The sequence below is a fragment of the Adiantum capillus-veneris genome, chromosome 23 (assembly GCF_014529385.1).
Source record: "Adiantum capillus-veneris isolate H3 chromosome 23, ASM1452938v2, whole genome shotgun sequence".
Lineage (NCBI taxonomy): Eukaryota > Viridiplantae > Streptophyta > Polypodiopsida > Polypodiales > Pteridaceae > Adiantum > Adiantum capillus-veneris.
The window spans coordinates 41,721,860-41,744,720 of record NC_140953.1 but is presented as its reverse complement, the minus strand read 5'-3'; the positions used below and the strand labels follow the sequence as shown (position 1 = coordinate 41,744,720).

At 48.9% G+C, this 22,861-nt stretch overlaps 1 protein-coding gene across 1 annotated transcript in view; it reads left to right on the top strand.

Annotated features, from left to right (window-relative positions):
* The window catches only part of LOC147427696 (zinc finger FYVE domain protein), a 166,352-nt gene that overhangs the window by 114,574 nt on the left and 28,917 nt on the right, over positions 1 to 22,861 (top strand). Inside the window, exon 14 of the mRNA XM_086497670.1 lies at positions 21,958 to 22,195. Coding sequence (XP_086353796.1) covers positions 21,958 to 22,195 — 238 coding nt within the window. The remainder of the gene's footprint in view (positions 1 to 21,957; positions 22,196 to 22,861) is intronic.

The following is a 22,861-nucleotide window of genomic DNA, read 5'->3' as shown; positions in this document are numbered from 1 at the left end:
CATCAGTCTAGCTCTGGGTAGTGTGTCAAAAGCTTTGCGGAAGTCCACAAAGCTACAGTAGATCCGTCTCCCATGAGATCTGCCTTCCTCGATGATGGCCCTGACTGTCAAGATATGGTCAAGAGTAGAGAAGCCTCTCCTGAACCCTGCCTGCCCAGTTGCACGCATTCCTTCCCTCTCTGCCCATCTACTCAGTTGTTGCTCAAGAATGGATGCATACAACCGTGCCAGTGTGTGCCCAATCATAATAGTGCGATAATTCCCAGGCTTTATGGGTTCTCCTGATTTGAAGATAGGTACGATCGTAGATAGGCTCCAAGTGTCCGGTAGGCCCTCACACATGGCACAGTTAAACATAACTGCTAGGAGCTCTGCTAGTAGGTCTTTGGCATGCATGAAATGCTCGGCGACTAATCCATCATGATCATATGCTCTCCCAGTCCTCATCCTGTCAATAGCTTTCTTCACCATCTTAGCGGTGAAAAAAGCACGTGTGTGGGCATGGGTCGAGGGGGTTGGGGAGAGGCGGCTGTCCAGGTACTGTGTACAAAGATGATGCGTACTGACCCCAGGTCTCTGTGGAGGAAATAGAGGGGGGGAGGGGACTGTTCATGAAAGAGCCGCCACGCCTCACGCGAGTCCTGACTCAAGAATAGCTGATATAGATCTTGCTCGAGTCGAGCCAAAAAAGCCCTTTTCTTCGACCGTACCAGGCGTCAGAAGTCAATGTGTGACTGTCTGTGAGTGACGTCCCCCAAAAGCACCTCCCTCTGAAGTCTGGCTCTAGTCTGGCGGCACTCGTGATCGTACCAGCTGTTCTGAGGCATGCTCCCTGATCGGCGGCTCTGCTCAGGCTGGGTGTGTGATTATGCTATTGCTGCTGCCTCATGTAATGTCTGTGTCAGTATAGTAGTTAGCTCCTCCAGAGGTCGCCCCCGGGTCCTCAGTGCATAGGCGTCTGTAGATCCCGTCCATGTATACAGAATCCATCTCCCGTGTGAATGTAGGGCCTGCTACCCGTGGCCTGTGTGCTACACTGAATTGGAAAGAGGTGGTCATCGACACCAGAGGATGATCTACTGCTGCCCCAACCGGTCTGGGCCCAACTGTGAGATCCTGGATACTAGAGGTGAGATTCGACTGTGCCATGACATAGTCCATTGTGCTGGCTCCATGTCTATGTGGGAAGCATGTAAAACCTCCCGCAGCAAGAAATCTCCGTAGGCCGTTCAAGATGGGCAATCCATGTGCAGTGCCCGTTCAAGCTGGGCAATCCATGTGCAGTGCCCATGTCTATCAAGTGTCACCCATATTCCGTATATTCCGCATCGTGTGATAGTCGGGACAGGCCCGTCTCCACAACATCTAGCTCTCTTAGCATCTCCTCTGAAGTATCATAAAACACTGCCTGGTGATGGGCAGTCCTAGCATTGAAGTCCCCTAGGATGATAATGTCACCATTCCTAGAGAACTCCCATATGTCATCATCCAAAATAGAGAAAGGGGACTGTCCTCTGGGTGATGCATAAACTGATGTACTCGGGGGAAAGTAGCAAATAGCTAGGTAGAGATATCTGCCTGTCTCTCCTTTCAATCTCACCCACATGTACCTAGCCTGCTCATCCTTGCGGGCTATATGTATCAGTGGCTGCAGATCCTCTCTAAATAGCACTGCCACTCCCCCCGAGCCCCGCCCTCTGTGCTCTGAGCGTGTCTCCTGTCTGTAAGCTGTCTCCCACCTGTATCCACTGATGTAAGGCATGGATTGCCTAGGGGCCTGGTGTGTCTCAGAGTAAAGATGATGTCTCTTCGAGTAAAGCTATCCTCAAAAGCACCTATATCCAGACGCATAGATCCATTACAGTTCGAGGCAGCCACTATGAGTGTGGTCCCATAAGTTTCGCACCGTCATGTGGAGCGTCTCTCTAGTATTACCACTTTTCCATCTCGGTAAAAGGCAATCTTGCCTTTTCCCCTTGCCGCTCTAATCTCCGGCATTACTTCCTGCATATGAGCGATCTGCGAGAGGGTGAGATCATCCCCGAGAAAGATGCCAGTCTCTGTAAGAGTTGGTCTTTTCTTCAAAGAAGGACTTCTTCTCTTCCATGGAGGGAAAACGGAAGATGAGTGCTCTTTCTCTTGAGGTTTCTCCGCTGCTTCCATTTTTCTTTATGTTGCCCACTCTCCATGCCCTTGTGTGCGTCGGCTCATGAACCCCCATCAAGGCTGTGAGTTCCTTTACTTCTTCGTCCACATTGCCTTCGTCTTTAAGACTGCAAATTCTCACATGTAAAGCGCGCACCCGTCTCCTTTGCGCCTCCTCTAGTGTCTGATTAATGATAGTGGGTGTGGACGTCGGCGTTATCTCCTTGCCTTTTCCTTTCTTGGCCACCTTGATCGATTTCTCGGCTTCATCCGCCTTCTGTTGAGTTTCGGTAAGAACATCCACCCAAGAGGTCGTCATTTCTTTGTGTTGCTCTTCTCCCTCTTTGATGGCCCGTACTTTCTTCGATTACTGAGGGTTGCAGTTCGCCATCTTCCAGTGTGTTTCTTGATCGTGCTTCGCCGAGCTCTTTGTTGAGCGACGCGATCTCTTCCTCTTGTGTCGTCACTCGGTCTTCCAGCGTACTTATGCTCTCTTGGATCAACACACGTCCTTCGAGCATGTTTATTGTGCCCAAGAGATTGTGGTTCATCTTGGTAATGATCTCTGTCATTTCCTCTTTGCACTTTCGAATGGCATCCTCTAGGGGGTCGGCTTTATCGTTCAGCTTCCTCATGCTTGATCGCCTTTCGCCAAGGAGTCCCTAAACGTGCGTGTGCACCCACACTAGCAGCAGGCGCGGTAGCTTGGCGAGTGGGGGAGCATGAGGCGGTATGGCAAGAGAGGGGGAGCGATAGAGTGCGACGAGAGAGAGAGAGAGAGAGAGAGAGAGAGAGAGAGAGAGAGAGGGGGGGGGGGGGAAAGGGGGGGGGGGGGGGGAGGGGAGGGGGAAGGGGGAAGGCGGGGGTATCTGAAAGAAATAAAATGATAAAGAAAGAAAATGCTGATGCCATGTCCGAGAGAAAAAATAATAATAATAAAAATAAATAAAAAATAAAAATTTAAGACTTACTACGTGTAGAAGAAGGGGGAGGGGCGGGGGGGGGGGGGGGGGGGGGGGGGGGGGGGGGGGGGGGGGGGGGGGGGGGGGTAGGGGGGGGGAGGGGCGGGGGGGGGGGGGGGGGGGGGGGGGGGGGGGGGGGGGGGGGGGGGGGGGGGGGGGCAGGGCTGCAGAGGCAGCGCGAGGGGGGGTGCGGGTGCAGAGTAGGGGGCAGCGAGCAGGGAGCAGCGGGAGCGAGAGAGAGAGAGAGAGAGAGAGAGAGAGAGAGAGAGAGAGAGAGAGAGAGAGAGGGGGGCGGCGAGGGAGTAGAGACAGTGCGAGGGGGGGGGCGGGGCAGCGGGAGCAGAGGCAGCGTGAGGGCGGGTGTAGAGCAGGGGGCAGAGAGAGAGAGAGAGAGAGAGAGAGAGAGAGAGAACTACACGCTAGACCAGTAGCGATGGGTGGATTTGTCTCTATTGCACACGCGCGCAAGCCCTATTGCCATGTGCATCTTCTGCTCTACACACATCCTGTTCACCTTCGTGCCTTGTTTCTGCGCATGAGCAGCCCGTGCGTCACCTATTTGTGCTCGCGAATAGCCACCTGAGAGAGAGCACCACTAAAGCATTAGGTAGAAGAGGGAGATGTAACAAGCCTCCGAAAGGCCGGAGACAGAGAAATTGAAATGAAATAAAAGGAAATGATTTATCAACATCTACAAAAGGCCAAAATGACCTATGGGACCAACATTGTGAGGATGTGGAAATCAAGTAAACCCGGTGGCTGGCTGGGAATCTCTGTAAGCCATCAAATATGGCTAACCCATGTGCGGTCCCCATATCTAGCAAGTATTTTCCATACTCTGTACATTTTGTATCATGTGACTGTATGTCAAGCCGTATGTGTGTCTATGGTGTCATAGAAGACCAAAAACGTACTTATTGACTTTTATTATATCATAGAAGACTATCTGATGGTTGCTTGTTTGGGCATTGAAGTCCCCCAGCAGAATGATGTCCCCATCCCTAGAGAACTCCCATGTGTCATCGTCAAGCACAGAAAAATGGGACTCTCGTCTAGGTGATGCATAGGTTGATGTACTTGGAGGAAAGTAGCATATGGAAATATAGAGGAATCTCCTTGTGTCAGCTTTCCATCTCACCCACATGTACCTGGCATGATCGTCTCTCGGAACAATATGTACAAGCGATCGCAAATCTTACTTGAAAAGTAATCTCCGCCCCCCCCCAATCGATCCTCTACTCCCATGCTCAGATCTCGTATCTACCCGATGAGCGGACTCCCCTGTATCCAGTCACATGTGGCATCATCCGACCCGGGGCCTGGTGAGTCTCTGAATAGAACACAATATCTTTGTCTCTTAAGCTGTCCTCAAAGGCACCCACATCCAGCTTGAGAGACCCATTGTAGTGCCACACTGCTATTTTAAGTTTGGTCCCATAGGTCTCCCGCCATCATGTGGAGCATCGCTCCATAATGACCATCTTCTCTTCTCTATAGAAGGCTATCATTTCTTTTTCCCTTGCCGCCCTAATTTCTGGCATAACTTTTTGCATGTGGGCAAGTTGTGATAGAGTGAGATCATCGCCAAGGAATATGCCGGTCGTCTTTAATGTGGACCTTTTCTTCAAAAGCTCTTTCTTCACCCCAATAGTGGGAAAGCGCAAAATGAGAGCACGTTCCTTCAATGTTTCTTGAACACCTTCACTTCTTTTACCGACTCTCCATGCCTTTGTGTGCATTGGTTTATTTATTCCCATCAACTCCATGAGCTCCTTTACTTCTTCCTCGACTTTATCACGATCTTTTAGACCAGTAATTGTCACATGTACAACACGCGAGCGTCTCCGTTGTTCCTCCTCTAGTGTCATGTTGATGATGGTTGGTGTGGGGGTTGATGCCTCCTTCCCTTCTCTTTTATTGGCGACCTCTATCCAATTCTCCGCTTTATCCATCTTGTTCTGCGTCTTGGTGATCAATTCCATGATGTTCGAAACCTTACGTGTGAAACTCTGTCTAAAAAATATGTTGCATGGTTTAATTTTTGTTGCCGCTTGCTGGTGCACGTTGAGCCTGTCCCAAGGTGCCTGTGTTGATAATCGCTTATTGCTTGCTGGCGTTGCCTATCCCTTGACGACCTGTTTGCAGACCCCTTGCTTCGGCATAAGCTTGTGTTGCTTTGGAATACACCGTGTGACCTATTGCCTACAGCTGCTAGCCCAACTATTTCATACAGCTACGTGACCCACCTATTGCCTACAGCAGCGGGACCTGCTGCCCCACCTGCTGTCTTCAGCTGCGTGACCGGTGAGAGAGAGAAATGAAATGAAATGAAATGTAATATTAATGTTGTCAAAAGGCCAAAGTGACCTATGAGACCAAAAGGTTACATGTGGTGAATCTAATACTAGGTCTGGGTACAAAAAGTACAATGGAGCTCTGGTCAGTCTCGTCTCTGCTACTCTCCTCGAGGAGAATATTGGTCCAGTGAAGACCACCCCAAGATAGGTATATGCATGTGTATATTCCACAGTCTCTCGACCATACGTAAAGGTGGGAGCTGACCTCCTAACCCACTGTGCCGTGGTGTTAAACACCATTACCTTGGTCTTACGAAGGTTCACTGACATTCCACTATCCTAGGCAAACACCTGTAATGCATCCAAATGACGCTGCATCCCTTCTGGAGAATCTGAAATCAGCACAATATCATCAACATAAAACAACAGCGAAATCCATATCCATGCTAGCAGAACACCTCTGTCCCCCGCTCGCTCTACATAGTTTGAAAACTCATCCCCATACGTCCCAAAAAGAGTCGGAGATAGGGGGCATCCTTGCTTCACTCCAATATTGGAGTGGACCATGTCAGATGCCCTCAGTAGTGCGTACTCGGCCCACCACTGTCCTATATAAAGCCAAGATCCCCCAAATCCTATAGTCTACGTATAAGTCTGGCTCTCGGCACTGTGTCAAAAGCTTTGCGGAGATCTACAAAGCTACAAAAGATCCTCCTGCCATGGTGTCTACCCTTCTCAATAATAGCTTTGAGTGTCAGAATTTGGTCAAGAGTAGAGAAACCTCTCCTGAATCCTGCCTGCCTTGATGCTCGTATGCCATGCTCTCTCTCTTTGCCCATCTTCTGAGCTCCTACTCAAGAATAGATGCATACAGCCTAGCCAATGTGTGACCACCATGATTGTGCGATAGTTCCCAGGAATCATGGGATCTCTTGACTTGAAGATAGGCACAATCGTGGACATATTCCAAGTCTCAGGAAAACCCTCATACACATGTGCTCTCCGTGTCTTCATCTTGTCAATGGCTTTCCTTACCCTCTCTGCAGTAAAGAAAGTACACGTCTTTGGGCATGTCTTTGGTGGGTTCGACAAAGGTGGCTGCCCTGATGCTATGTAGAGAGATGTGGCATATTCCCCCAATGTCTCTGTGGAGGTGGTGGTGGTGAATGCTCCTGAAATAGCTTCCATGCCTCGCCGGAGTCCCGACTCATAAATAGCTGATACAAATCCCGCTCTAACTGAGATATAAGCCCTCTTCTTTCGTCACACTAGGCAGCGAAAGATAATCCGTGACTGTCTGTGTGTGGTAATACCCATGAGTACCTCCCTCTGTAGTCTGATGCTCGTCTCTCTACACTCCTCATTGTGCGAGCTGTTCTGGGGCTCCCAGATCGTCTCCGTGTAGGCCGACTGTGGGGATATGCCTCTAATGCTGCATCATGGAGCGTCTCTGTCAGTATTTGAGTGAGCTCATCTAGTGGCCGTCTTTGCTCCTGCGTGCATAGCTGCCTGTATATCTCATCAGTGTACATGGAATCTGTCTCCCTCATGAAGATATACCAAGTGTGTGTGGAGACCTCTCCTAATGGAGCTATGCTGAACTGAAACATGAGAGTGAAAGACAAGATAGCATGATCAACTGCTATGATCATGCTACTCCAACTGGCCAGTGTCCACCATGAAATCCTGAAAAAATGGAATGAGACGTGGCTGAGCCATAACATAACCCACTGTACTAGCCCCATCTCGATGTGGAAAACATGTAAAACCTCCTGCCGCAGGAAATCTCTGTAGGCCATTCAAAATGGCCAATCCATATGCAGTCCCCATCTCTATTAAGTATCGGCCATACTCAGTGTGCTCCTCATCCTGTGATAGTTTGGATAGGCCCATCTCTATAACATCTAGCTCCCTAAGCATCTCCTTTGAAGTATCATAGAATACTGTTTGGTGATGGGCAGTCCTAGCATTGAAGTCCCGTAGGATTGTTAGATGCTCGACGGTTCGTGGTTTTCTGTTTGGCTGTTGCATCTTCTCCTCGGCGACTCCGCATCTGTCGTTGAGGGGGGGTGTTAGATTCTTCATCTCCAGATGCTTCGCACCTTGCCTACAGGCTTCATACACATCAAGTGCACTGGCCCTTGGTTGTGGGTTGGCCACCCATACACCTGTTGGATAGGGATCGTCAAGCACATTTAGGGTTTTGCTCAGCACTTTGCTCAGCCGGACCTATTCTGGTCCTTTTCCATTTTTCCACATTTATGGGTTTTTTTTACATTGTCGTTGGAGCTTCTGGTCTACCCTACCTACTCCCTATTCTCCTATATATAGGAGGGGGAGGATGCACTCTCCCATTCATCTTGCCATCTTGTCTTGTACACAGCAGTTTTGCCATCTAGAGTTATTGGGGCTTGCCAACCTTTTCCATCTGTCTCTTACGTGTCCATCGTCTCTCTCTCTCTCTCTCTCTCTCTCTCTCTCTCTCTCTCTCTCTCTCTCTCTCTCCACCTTCCGCTGCTCACTCTGACAAGGATGATAATGTCACCATCCTTGGATCCCATATGTCATGATCCAGAATAAAAAGGGGTAGTGTCCTCTAGGTGATGCATACACTGACGTACTAGGAGGGAAATAACATATAACAATGTAGAGGTATCTGCCTGTCTCTGCCCTCAGTCTCACCCATATGTACCTAGCATGCTCATCCTCGCGGGCTATATGTATCAAAGGCTGCAACTCCTCCCTAAATAAAACTACCACTCCTCCTGAGCCTCCTCCTCTATGCTCCGATCGAGTCTCCTGCTTACAAGTAGTCTCCCATCTGTATCCGCTCACATGTGGCATGGACTACCCAGGGGCCTGATATATCTCAGGGTAGAAGATGATGTCCCTCCCAGTGAAACTATTCTCAAAGGCAGAGGCATCAAGGCGTATATATCCTTTACAATTCCAGGTGCCATAATAACCACTCGTCCATCCGTGTAGAAGGCCACTTTCCCTTTTTCTGGAGCTGTCCTTATTTCAGGCATAACTTCTTTCATATGGGCAAGCTGTGAAAGTGTGAGGTCATCCCCAAGAAATATCCCCAATGTGGGACGCCCCTTCAAAAACTCCTTCGCTTCTATGGAGGGGAAGCGCATGATTAATGCTCTTTCCTATTAAGTTTCCCCACTTCCTTCTCTCTTCTTTCCCACTCTCCATGACTTTGTGTGAGTAGCCTCACCACCCATCATGAAGAGAAGTTCCTCGACTTCCTCTTCCACATCATCCCGATCTTTTAGACCGGTTACTCTTACATGCAAAGCTCTAGTCTTTCTCCTCTGCTCTTCTTCTTATGTCATATTGATGATTGTAGGAGTGGGGATAGATGCTGTTTCGTTCCCTTTCCTTTTCTTGGCGACTTCTATCCATTTCTCGGCCTCATCCACCTTCTTTTGTGTCTTCATGATCACATCCACCCACGAGGATTTCTTCGCTACATTTTGCTTCTCTTCCTGCTTGATCATCCGTATCTGCTCCTTGATAACTTTGAGTTCCTCTATCATCGAGGGCTGGATTTCTCCTCCTTCAAGTCCACCGCATGCTCTATGGGCAAGCTCTCGCTTGAGGGCTGAAACCTCCTCTTTAAGTGCTTGAGAGTCCGCCTTGAGTGCTTGGATTTCTGCATGTGAGTCCCCTTTCTCGTTTTTCCATTGCTTGCCTTCACTGAAAAGCAGTTGGAGAAGGCTAGCCTTCTCCTTCCGTCTCCGCTTTCCACTCCTTCATGTCCTTTTCCATCTGCGTTATCCGTTTGTTCCTGACCATGAAAGTTGCCTTCGTGACCGGTGAGGAAGACTTGCAAGTTGGTGTGGTTTCCATTGCTGACCCGGGTCAATGCAAAAAAGGGGGGGGTGGGGTCAGCCAATTACCTTAGGTGACAGTAGCAGCGGGCTGAACAGTAGCAGCCGACTCCACTCGTTGGGAACAGAGGTGAGGGTTCACGCTGGACCAACAAAGAGCAGAGGGTTTGCAGACTGCCCTATGCCCCCTGCACGCCCGCTGCCCTCAGATCGCAGGCTGCATGAGCTGCGTTTCTGGAGCCTGCTGCCTTCATGCTACCTTGCTGCTGACCCTACTCACTGCCCCTTCACTGTGTGCTGCCTGGTTTGTTGCCTTTGACTGCTGTTTGCGCAAATTGCCCTTGCTAGCTCAAGAGCAATGGTCTCCAACTTCACGCTTCCTTGCCCAAACCTGCCCAATTCTCTACACATTGCCTTGACGTGTTGATCGAACCTTACATAACATCAAAACATTAACGTAAAATTTTGATTACGTAGCGTGGCTGCCTGCCGTCGATTAGCGCACAAATACTGTGCAACGCGCAAAAGTGTTATAGTGCTGACAGGTCGCTCATCAGCAAACTCTTTCACCATTGGTGGGCTGTGCGAGAGAGAGAGAGAGAGAGAGAGAGAGCATCGGGGGTAGCAGAGCCCTGACTCCCCTTCGCGTCTCCCTGCTACCTTGCTTCCCCTTCGCGCTGCACTGCTGCCCTCGCTGCCCTTCCTCCCCTCTGTGTCGCCTTGCTGTCCTCGCTGCCCTTCTTCCCCTAGAGAGAACTTCAATAAGATCATCAATTTTGCACTCTACATCTTCGGAAATTATCATTGAAGGTGCATAATACTTGAGAAATGAAATGAAATGAAATGATATATTAACGTCTACAAAAGGCCAAAATGACCTATGAGACCAAATTGATTACAATGGTGAGTCTAGTACCAAGTCTGGGTACAAACAAAGAAAAACTACAAACTAGAAACGGAGATAGGAGTGCTACCGACTCCTATGGGTGGCTGGTAAGCTGAGCAATGGTATAATTCCACAAAGGTACAAAATGGGGATAAGTGTCACCATGATATAATATAGCAGTAGCATGAGGTCTATCCTGATCGACGCTCTGGGTGTCGTGCTAGAATCCTGTGGATCCTCTGCCGCAATCTCTGTCGATGCTGCATGGCTCCTCTCCTTTGTCGTGGTCACCTCGATCTCCCCAACTCTATAGCTCGGTCAATGAGAGTACCACTGGTGTGTGTGTGGGTGGGAACCGAGCCCTGTGGTGGTGGTGGCCCCTCTGCCTCTGTGGTACTCGGGCTGAAGAAATCTGAGATGCGTCTCTGGGACTGTCTCTGTCTATGCCCTCTCAATAGAGAGTCTCTATGTCTCTGTATCTCAAGTAGAATCCGAGACATCTCTGATCCTGATATCTCATGACTCTATCTAACGAGTCAAAACCATCTCTGAATAAACAGTGAAAGCGTCCCTGTATCTCATAGTAGACTGTGCAGTGACATATGTAGTGAAACTCTGTCTCAGGCTTTGCATGTAATAACTGACATATCCTACTATTTTCTGGTATGTCTCTGAATCTACCTGTCTCAATCCGAAGCTGGTGTGAAGATGTGTGTATCTGGCCTACGGCACATCGTAACCCGTCTGGTAAGTGCCTCAAATCTCCATAGGTGGGGCAGCCAGCTCCGCTCGTATGATGTCATGTGGAACTGAGGCCTTGGCTCTAATCAGCCTAGAAATCATAGATACCAAGGCCCTCTCCATATTACTCCATCCAGCACTGTCGACAGATGGTCCCCAAACCTGAACCCCGGAGTGCATAACTGAAGCGACCAAAGTGTTGAAGAGCTAGAGCTTTGTTCGAGGATCGTGGAACTGAACTTGCGAACAAATCCTCTCTAAACCGCCTAGGGCTGCATAGGCACGAGTCAATCTAGTGTCTGCTGCCACTTTCAATGTGAACCTCGGTCCACTAAAGACCACCCCAAGATATGTGTATGCATCAGTGTACTCCATATTGTCCTGACCATATGTGAATGTAGGTCCTATGGCGTGGTATTAAATACCATGACCTTGGTTTTACCAAGGTTGACAGACAATCCACTATCCCCTGCAAAACTATGCAATGCGTCCAAATGTCTTTGCATACCCTCTGGTGAGTCTGATATCAACACGATATCGTCAACATACAATAAAAGAGGGATCCATGTCCCTGCAAGCTAAGCACCTCTATCTCCTCCTCTGTCAATATAATCAGAGACCTCATCAACACACATACCAAATAAAGTAAAGGACAATGGGCATCCCTGTTTCACTCCAATAGTGGAGTGAACTATGTTAGATATCCCTCTGGGGTGCGTACATGACCCATCACTGTACAATGCCATAATCCCCCATATCAGCTCTGTGGGTACCCCCAATTCCATAAGTCGACGCATCAATCTGGCCCTCGGTACTGTGTCAAAAGCTTTGCGGAAGTCCACAAAGCTGCAATATATCCGTCTACCATGTGCCCGACCTCCTCAATGATACTTCTGAGTGTAAAGACATGATCTAGTGTGGAGAAACCCCTCCTGAAACCAGCCTGTCCAGGTGCCCGTATGCCCATAGTCTCTGCCCAACTCTCAGCCTATGCTCAAGGATGGATGCATACAACCGTGCCAATGTGTGTCCTACCATGATAGTACGGTAATTCCCCGGCACTGTGGGGTCTCCTGTCTTGAAGATAGGTACAATAGTAGACAATCTCCAAGACTCAAGAAAGCCCTCACACATGACACGGTTGAACAACCGTGCAAGCATCTCTGCCAACAAGTCCCCAGCATGTATAATGTGCTCTGCTACCAAACCCTCATGATCATGTGCCCGTCTGGTCTTCATCCTGTCAATGGTCTCCTTTGCCATCTCAGTGAGGGCAAGAGGGCAGCGAGGGCGGCTGGACAGGGCAAATGCAGGTCGCGGGGCAGAGTGTACATTGGGTGTGGACTCTCACCTGGGTAGTGCCACGTGGCAACAGACACATGGAGTGGTGTTCTAGAGGACACCGTGGCCAATTCAACACCACCACACCCGAAGGAGGAATGATAGGACCAAAGACTCTAGGACCTCATCGTAAAGGTAACCCTCCTATTGTCAAGGATGAGTCTTTCGATGAGAGCTTTAAAACAGTGAAGCACTTGGTGACTACTACACCAATGCTGCATATTGTGGATCCTAGCAAGCCATTCGTTGTTGAAACGGATGCTAATGATTATGCGCTAATGCAAGAGTTTGACTTTGAGCTTCATTACAGGAAAGGATCGACCAATTGAGTTCCTGACGCACTGAGCCGGATAATGCTTTGTCTATGGCTGCAATCTCTCTCTCTCTCTCTCTCTCTCTCTCTCTCTCTCTCTCTCTCTCTCTCTCTCTCTCTCTCTGGGCTTGCCTGATACTTGGAGCCTATCTACTATTGTACCTATTTTCAAGTCAGGAGACCCCATGAAGCCTGGGAATTATCGCACTATCATGACTGGACACACATTGACACGGTTGTACGCATCCATTCTTCAGCAGCAACTGAGTATATGGGCAAAGAGGAGCAGCAATTGAGTAGATGGACAAAGAGGGAGGGGACATACGCAGCCAGCCAGGCAGGGTTCAGGAGAGGTTTTTCTACTCTTGACCATACCTTGAGACTCAGAGCCATCATTGAGGAGGGCAGATCACATGGGAGACGGATCTATTGTAGCTTTGTGGACTTTCGCAAAGCATTTGACACATTACCCAGAGCTAGATTGATGCGCAGATTACAGGAGATGGGAGTACCCACATAGCTCATTTGGGAGGTCATGGCATTATGCAGGTCAGTAGTGGGGCATGTACGCACCTCGGAGGGTCTATCTACACCGGTTTACTCCACTATTGGGGTGAAGCGGGGCTGCCCGCTCTCTCCTACTCTATTTGGTATGTATGTGGATGAGGTTTCTAACTACATTGAGAGAGATGGTGATAGAGGTGCACAGCTGGCTGGGACATGGATTCCACTATTGTTATATGCTGATGATATTGTCTTGATCTCTGACTCTCCAGAGGGGATGCAACGTCACTTGGAGACTTTGCATAGGTTTGCCCATGAAAGTGGTTTGTCTGTCAACCTTGGTAAAACCAAGGTCATGGTATTTAATACCACCCCACAATGGATCATCAGGTCAGCACCTGCATGCACATACGGCCAGGAGACAGTGGAGTATACAGATGCTTACACTTACCTTCGAGTGGTTTTTAGTGGACCAGCATTTTCATTGAGGAGAGCAGCAGAGGCTAGATTGACCAGAGCCCATGCAACATTGTGTAGATTGGAGAGGATGTGTTCATAGGTTCAGTTTCAGGAGCCTCGGACGAAGCTCTAGCTCGTTGACACTCTGGTGGCTTCTGCATTGCTCTATGGAGCTGAGATATGGGGAACTTCATTGGATCATTACGAAAGGACGGGTCGTACAGATGGATGGGGAGATATGGAGAAACCTCTGGTCTCTATGATCTCGTGGCTCATTAGAGCCAAGGCTTCAGCTCCAGGGTGGTCTCGTACGGTCACGTACGTTTTGTCCACGTACGAAGACGTATGGTACTCATCGAACTAGAAAATTTTATGTCGTACGACATGGTTACGTACGTTCAAAAATAAAAACACGCAATTCTTAACACTTATCAAGAGGGCAAAAAGTAGTAAGTACATACTACACATTGCACAATGCAACTTAAACTCTCACCTCTTCTATTGCCGCCTTGATGTGCTTGTAGATGAATTTTCCCGTGACCTTCTTGCCTCTTGCTCCCGCGTCAACCGCTCTCAAGAAGTAGGTGCCAAGAGGGCATGACACGAGTATGTTAATGATGCCCCTCTTCTTACGATCGCTCCACCCATCAGAGAGAATGGAGCATCCATATTTTGCCCATCCGGCTCGTAGGGGCTCAAGGGATTTGTCGATTCTTGCCCGCTCTTCGTCGAGCTTCTTGGTGCGCATGTCCGCATAGGATGGACCCGTCCACCCCTCACATGGACCGACGGCCGCAATAGCTTTCACCATCCTCTTCCACCGCTCTAGTCGAAGGATGTTGAAAGCAAGATTACACTCAATGATGGTGCGTGCAATCTCAATGTCCGCAAGCCTTTGTCTCTCTTTGAGGAAAGACAATGGACCGGAGCTCAAACCCACCGATTGCGAGAGAGAGGCTTGCCTTGCTTGCTTTGGAGGACGGCCACTAGCACTTGCCGATGCCTTCTTCTTATTGGTAGCCATTGAGCTTGCCGTCGCGTCACCGCTTGCAATGGAGATAGAGGGAGAAGGGCCGCTTGTATCCTCCTCCGAGTCGGTAACATCAATGTCGGGCGCCACTATCTCCTCTTGGGCTCTCTTCATCCCCGCCTTGCGCCTTTTCAAAGGGAGATACTTCTTCTTGCACTCTTCCAAAATGTCGTCGGGTATATTGGGACATGGACCGGCTTCACCTCCCATCTTCGTCAAGTGGATGATGAGTCGAGTGGAGGAGAAGGTCATGATCTTGGGACAATACTTGCATGTCCACCTACAAACGTGTCGTTTGTCCCTCACTCTCATAGGAACGGCAATGCTTTTCAAAAGCTTCATGAAGAGGGGGAGGCATGATAGAACACTTGAAAGTTGAGAGATTTAGAGCTTGAAAGTTGAATGCCAATGGAGAGCTATGAGGGAGGAATGGAGAGCTCGAGAGCTATGGAGGAATGCTTCATGGAGGAATGGAGAGCTTGAGAGCTATGGTAATGGAGGAATGCTTCATGGAGAGCTATGAGGGAGGAATGGAGAGCTTGAGAATGACTCATGAGCTTGAGCCTTGAGTTGGAACATAATGGAGAAGAAGAGAAAGAGGGCATCCTTATATAGATTTAGAGTGTACATACTTGCCCTTGAGGCTTGAACACAAGAGAGAGTTAGATGAGAGAGAGAGAGAGAGAGAGAGGAGCCTAGGCCCTAATGGAATCCAAGGTAAAAGACCAAAGCAATGAGGGAGTTGGAGAGGGAGAGAGAGGAGCTAATGGAATCCAAAGCAATGCTCAAGGCATGTGGGAGGTGAGAGGGGGGATCTTATGCCAAAAAGTCACGTAAATTCCTTGCAGGCAAAAGCGCAGTCAACGTTGTTTAAGCCGGTCAAACGGACTAAAAATTGGCTGGACGGAACGGACGGGACGTTCGGACGGGACGACACCGCCCTTCCAATACTCACTGGATGCACCCTTTCTAACTCTTACACAGTCTGAGATCACCAGGCTCATCCGCCAGGACTTGACTCAGCTAGATACCAAGAGGACATGGATACAGCCAGACTCCAGTACAGGAGCGGGGCACGAAGATGGCTTTCTACAGAGAGCATCTTCTTCAGCTTATGGAGGACGATTTTGTGACAAGGCCGAGATACATGGACACCCAATTGTCTCATGGGATACGATGTGCTATTCGCCAGATACACACATCTTCACACCAGCCGCGGATCGAGACTGGGAGATACAGCGGAGTACTAGCAGAGGCCAGAACATGCCCCCTCTGTGACATGGAGCGTAAGACAGTTGCACTACACATGCCACTCTCTCGTCTACTACGAGATTCGGGGCCGCTTCCACTGCTTGTTCAGAGAGGGATTTGGACCACTCTCCAAAGTCATGCGGTACGAGGAGCAGAGATGCCTGGGTTTGTTGTTGCTCGAGCTGCGTAGACACAGAGAGAGCTTGACGAGAGGACATGCTAGACAGTCTTAGAGACAGATCACAGACTTCTTTAGAGCAGACACTCGACACCCGGAGCAGCTACCACCACAGTAGAGCTCGTCGCCTTACACCAGAGGCACACTGGTCGATCGAGCGACCGAGATGGGGAGATCCAGATGCCCACGACTGCGGAGGACTACACAGCATCGACGGGCTGCATTAGAGGATCCGGATTACTTTGGCTCGACATGCACGACACCCGATCAGACTACTGACCATGGAGGAGATTGATGAGATCCGCCAGCAACCGACGTTGGATCTCTTGTGATTTAGCCATCCCAGCTAGGTGCTTAGTTCACACCTAGCAGTTTAGGATTCCATAGCATAGTATTTTTATTTTGTCATTTTTGTTACTTTTGTTACCCTAACTTTGTTACTCAGATCCACCACATTGTAACTTTTTGGTCTCATGGGTCATTTTGGCCTTTTGAAGACGTTAATATACCATTTCATTTCATTTCATTTTTCTCTAGGTGCGATCGCAAAATGTCATCGAAGATGGAGAGCATTAACCCTCAATAATTGAAGAGCTTAACACGATTAAAGAACAAGTGCGGGCCATCAAAGAAGGTGAGGAGCAACAAAAAGAAATGACGACCTCGTGGGTAGATGTCATCACAAAGACCCAACAAAAAGCTGAAAAGGCCGAAAAATGGATCGAGATTGTCAAAAAAGGAAAGGGCAAGGAAATAACCCCCACCCCCACACCAACCATCATTAACTTGACACTAGAAGAGGAGCAAAGGAGACGTGTGCGGGCCTTACACTAAGGATATGTGGCCTCAAAGACCAAGATAATGTTGATGAAGAGGTGAAAGAACTCATGACTCTGTTGGGGGTTAACAAGCAGACACATATGAGGGCTTGGAGAGTGGGCAATAAGAAAAGTGGGAGCAACGGAGAAACCTCGAAAGAAAGGGCACTTATCCTCCGTTTCCCCTCCATGGAAGCGAAGGACTTCTTGAAGAAGAGACAGACTTTAAAGAAGACTGGCATCTTTCTTGGAGATGACCTCACCCTCTCGCAGATTGCTCATATGCAAGAAGTAATGCCGGAAATTAGAGCAGCAAGGGAGAAAGGGAAGATTGCTTTTTACAGGGATGGAAGGGTGGTGATATTGGAGGGACGCTCCGCATGACGGTGCGAGACCTATGGGACCACATTAAAGATGGCAACCTGGAATTGTATTGGGTCACTCCGTCTTTATGTAGGTGCCTTAGAGGATAGTTTCACAGGGAGAGATCATTTTCTACTCTGAGACGCATCAAGCCCCTGGGCAATCCATGCCACAGGTGAGTGGATATAGATGGGAGACAGCCTGCAGACAGGACGAGATCGCAACATCAAGGACGGGGCTGAGGGGGAGTGGCAATTCTATTTGGGGAGGAGTTGCGGCCATTGATATATATAGCGCGCAAGGATGAACAGGCTAGGTATATGTGGGTGAGACTCAGGGCAGAGACGGGCAGATACCTCTACATTTCTATCTGTTACTTTCCTCCTAGTACGTATATGCATCACCTAGAGGACAGTCCCTCTTTGCTATTCTGCATGATGACATATGGAAGTTTTCCAAGGATGGTGACATGGCCATACTAGGGGACTTCAATGCTAGGACTACCCATCACCAGACAATATTTTATGATACTTCCCAGGAGATGCTTAGGGTATACCCAGCTGCTGGACGTTACAGAGATGGGCCTATCCAAACTATCACAAGATGAGGAGTACACTGAGTATGGCAGATACTTAATAGATATGGGAACTGCACATAGACTGGCGATTTTGAATGGCCTACAAAGATTTTCGACATCCGGAGGTTTTACTTGCTTTCCACACCGACATGGTGCTAGCACAATGGATTATGTTATGGCCCAGCCAGGTCTCATTCCATTCTTTCAGGATTTCATGGTGGGCACTAGGCGAGTTGGAGTAGCAGTTGATCATGCTATCTTGTCTTTCACCGTGACGTTTCAGTTAAGCACAGCTCCATCAGGAGAGGTCCCCACGCACACTCCGTATTTTTTCAAGAGGGAGACAGATTTTGTGTATTTGGATGAGATATACTGGAAGCTATGCACTCTGGAGCCGGGACGGCCACTAGCTGAACTCACTCAAATACTGATAGAGACACTCCATGATGCAGCATCAGAGGCATACCCCCACAGCCAGCCTACACGGAGGCGAACTGGAAGCATGCCCCAGAACAGTTGGTATGATGAGGAGTGTAGAGAGACGAGGATCAAATTACAGAGGGAAGTGCTCATGGGTATTACCACACATAGACAGTCACAGATTATCTTTCGCCGCCTAGTGCGACGAAAGAAAAGGGCTTATCTATCTCAGCTAGAGCGGGATCTGTATCAGCTATTTATAAGTCAAGACTCAGGCGAAGCATGGAGGCTATTCCATGAGCATTCACCACCACCAGCGGTCACCTCGACAGAGACATGGGGGGAATATGCCACATCTCTCTATACAGCATCAGGGCAACCACCTTTGCCGGACCCACTAGAGACATGCCCGAAGACATGTTCTTTCTTTACTGCCAAGAGGGTAAGGAAAGCCATTGACAGGATGAAGACAAGGAGAGCACATGATCATGATGGTCTGGTAGCAGAGCACTTCATCCATGCCAGAGATATGCTTGCAGAGCTCCTTGCTATGATGTTTAATCGAGCCATGTATGAAGGCTTCCCTGAGACTTGGAGTATGTCTACGATTGTGCCTATTTTCAAGTCAGGAGATCCCATGATTCCCGGGAATTATCGCACCATCATGGTTGGTCACACATTAGCTAGGCTATATGCATCCGTTCTTGAGCAGGAGCTGAGTAGATGGGCAGAGTGAGAGGGCATACGAGCACCAGGGCAAGCAGGATTCAGGAGAGGTTTCTCCACTCTTGACCAGATTCTGACACTCAGAGCTATTATTGAGGAGGGTAGACACCATGGAAAGAGGATCTATTGTAGCTTTGTGGATTTTCGCAAAGCTTTTGACACAGTGCCGAGAGCGAGACTTATACGCAGACTACAAGACATGGGTGTGCCTACAGAGCTGATATGGGGTATTCTGGCTTTATACAGGACGGTGATGGGCCGGGTACGCACTACTGAGGGAATGTGTGACATGGTCCGCTCCACTATTGGAATGAAGCAGGGATTCCCCCTATCTCCGACTCTTTTTGGGATGTATGTGGATGAGTTTTCAGACTATGTAGAGCATCAGGGAGACAGAGGGGCTCAGCTAGCAAGGCCATGGATTTCGTTGTTACTATATTCTGATGATGATGTGTTGATTTCTGACTCTCCAAAAGGGATGCAGCGTCATTTAGATGCTTTGCATACATTTGCTCGTGAGAGTGGATTGTCTGTCAACCTGGGAAAAACCAAGGTTATGGTGTTCAACCACACACCACAGTGGGTCAGGAGATCAACACCCACATTTACGTATGTCTAGGAGACTGTGGAGTACACAGATGCATATACTTATCTTGGGGTAGTCTTCGTTGGACCGGTGTTTTCACTGAGGAGAGCATCAGAGACTAGATTGACGAGAGCGTATGCAGCCTTGGGAGGACTGGAGAGGATGTGTTCGGCAGGTTCAGTTTCAAGAACCGTGAACAAAGCTCTGACTTTTTGACACTCTAGTGACTTCAACCATGCTCTATGGGGTTCAGGTATGGGGACCCTCAGTAGACCATCATGGGAGATCTAGCAAAACACATGGATGGAGATGTATGGAGAGGCCTGTGGTCTCTATGATCGCTCGGATGATTCGGGCTAAGGCCTCAATGCTGCATGAGATTATCCGAGCCAAGCTAGCCACTGCCCCCCCCCCCCCCCCCCCCCCGTGGTGGAGGCATTGACTAGACCAGTATCCTTTATACACGGTTTATGGGATCTCCCCAAGGACAGATACGCTCGGCTTGCCCTCGAGTCATCTCGACAACTAGCGCTACAAGGCGATAGAGAATGTTGGTATGGACAGATGACAACATGGTTTCAGTCACATGGTTTCAACATGGATAGATTGCCTCCGTTTCAATACGCCGTGGATGCACCCTCCCTGTCTCTCACACGGATAGAGATCACCAGACTCATACGCCATCTGATTCAGCTAGATATCAGAAGCACATGGATATAGCCGATAGAGGAGTTGGGCACGAAGATGCCTTCTACGGAGAGCATCTTCTCCAACTCACGGAGGACGGTTTTGTGACTAGGCCTGCATACATGGATACACACTTATCTCATGGGATACGATGCGCTATTGGGCAGATACGCACATCCTCACATCAGCCATAGATCGAGACTGGCCGATTTCGAGGGGTGCCAGCAGGGGCTAGGATATGTCACCTATGTAACTAAGAGCCAGAGACTGAGCTGCACTACACATGTGATTGCCCGGTGTACTATGAGATACGTGGCCGCTTCCACTGCCTATTCAGAGAAGGTTCCGGACCATTTTCTAGAGTCATGAGATACGAGGATCAGAGATGTCTCGGATTGTTCCTGCTAGAGCTGCGCAGACTTAGGGAGAGCTTGCTGAGGACATCAGGGGAAAGACAGCCTCAGAGACGAATCACAGATTTCTTTACACCAGCTAGGGGAGAACTAGAGGAGTAGTCATCACAGCAGATCTCAGAGTCCACCCACACTAGAGGTACGTTGCTCGACCGAGCGATTGAGCTAGGCAGATCCAGACGCCCGCGACCACGGGGGGTCTCCCACCATCGACGAAGGCTGCAGCAGAAGATACAAATCACTCTAGCTCGACATGCAAGAAGCCCAACCAGAGTATTGACAATGGAGTTGATGAGATTCGACTGCGACCGATGAGAGATTTCATTTGAACCCACCAAACTCCCCCCCATATCTCGTCTCACTTCCGAATCGGCTTCAGATTCATTTCCTTTTTCCTTAGTGTTTTAGTGTCAGTTCTTTGTAATTTCCGTACTCAGACATGATATCAGATTCACCAATTGTAACTTTTTGGTCTCATAGGTCATTTTGGCCTTTCGAAGACGTTAATATAACATTTTGTTTCATTTTCATTTCTCTCTCAGTCTCTCTTCAAGGGCTATGTCATTTTGATAATCATTTTGGCAAGATATGGGACAAGGTCGAAGCAGGGTGCCACTCACATACAGGTCACCTGAGAATAATGATCTCGTGGAATCTCCCATAAGCTGTGTATGGATGTCATTGATCTCATAAGAGCCTCCTCCAACAGAGGAGGGTCAATCAGCTCTCCTCGGATGATCGCATGGGGAACCGAGGCCTTAGCCTTGATCATTGTGGAGACCATGGAGATAAGTGGCCTTCTTTCTCTCGCCACCCATCTATACGTCCAGGCTGATGGCTATCATGATCTACTGAGGGTACCCATATCTGCACACTATATAGCATAAGCTGCATAGCTGAGGCAACCAAAGTATCAAAAAGCCATAGCTTAGTGCGAGGCTCTTGGAACTGAACGTGTGAACACATCCTCTCCAAACCTCCCAAAGCTGCGTATGCTTTAGTCAGTCCACAGTATCATATCAAGTAGGATAAACAGAGGATGAGTGGGATTACTTTAGAGATGGCCATGAAAGCTGAGAGCTACGATTGATACTACTTTAGCTTCTTCTTCTTCTCCATCACTCCCAGAGGCATAGACTTTTGTACATCTCTTTGTGTCTCCAAGGCAATTTGGCCATTTGCAGATGTTAACAGAATTTGTCTTCCTTTTTTCATTGATGTATTGATGCATGCTCACATTCAAATACACACAATTTCAGCGCAAAGCATTTATACAAACTCAAATCAGCGTTGGCTAAATAATGTGATATACTGAAATGAATTTTGAAGCTTAGGCCATACATGTTTAAGAACGTGAAAAGGGGATTTATACAGGAGAGGGTTACTTGTTTTGTCTAATACTTCCTTTTTTTTTTCCCCAGATATGACCATATGGCCAAGAATGCTAATTCCATAATGGATGACTCTCTCTCAGCTGATGCTTACCTAAATGTGCTCTACATGCCTTCCTCATTCACAAAGTCTGAGCGGTCGAGAAGGTCATCTGAAGACTCAGTGGATAGTTTTGCAGCCTTCTCAGCCCAATTGGGGGGGGAGGAGGGACCACGAAGTAATTTGGACAGAAGCCGCTATGATGAGTGTATATTCTACTTGCAAGAGGTGCTCTCTCTCTCTCTCTCTCTCTCTCTCTCTCTCTCTCTCTCTCTCTCTCTCTCTCTCTCTCTCTCTCTCTCTCCCGAGGGCTTGCAACGCCATCTTGAGGCCTTGGACGAATTCAGCACACACAGGGGGTTGACTGTGAACCTTGGCAAAACCAAGGTTATGATCTTTCACACATCCAGTGCAGTGAGGAGCGCTGCCACCTTCACAGCAGCAGGAGGAAAGGTTGATGTAGTCACCTCCTATGTCTACCTTGGCATCACATTCACCAGCCTACCAGGACCCTTCACTATGAGGCAGGCTGCTGCTGACAGGCTCACCCGAGGATATGCAGCTCTGGCCATGCTAGAGCGGAGATGCCACCAGGCACACTTTCAGGAACCCCGCACGAAGGGGTGGCTTTTCGACACCTTAGTCACCCCAGCCTTGATGTACTCGGCGGCAGTATGGGCACCAGGATTGACAGCTGACCAGTGGACACAGCTTGAGAGGCCACAGGTATGTATGATCTCACGCTTGCTCCGCAGCAAGAAGACAGTGCCACATGACATTATTAGAGCCGAGCTCGCCACACCACCCATGGTGGTAGAGGCACTATTCCAGACAGTCTGCTTCATCCAGAGGATGAGAGAGCTACCTCCTGACAGACTTACTCGTAGAGCATTT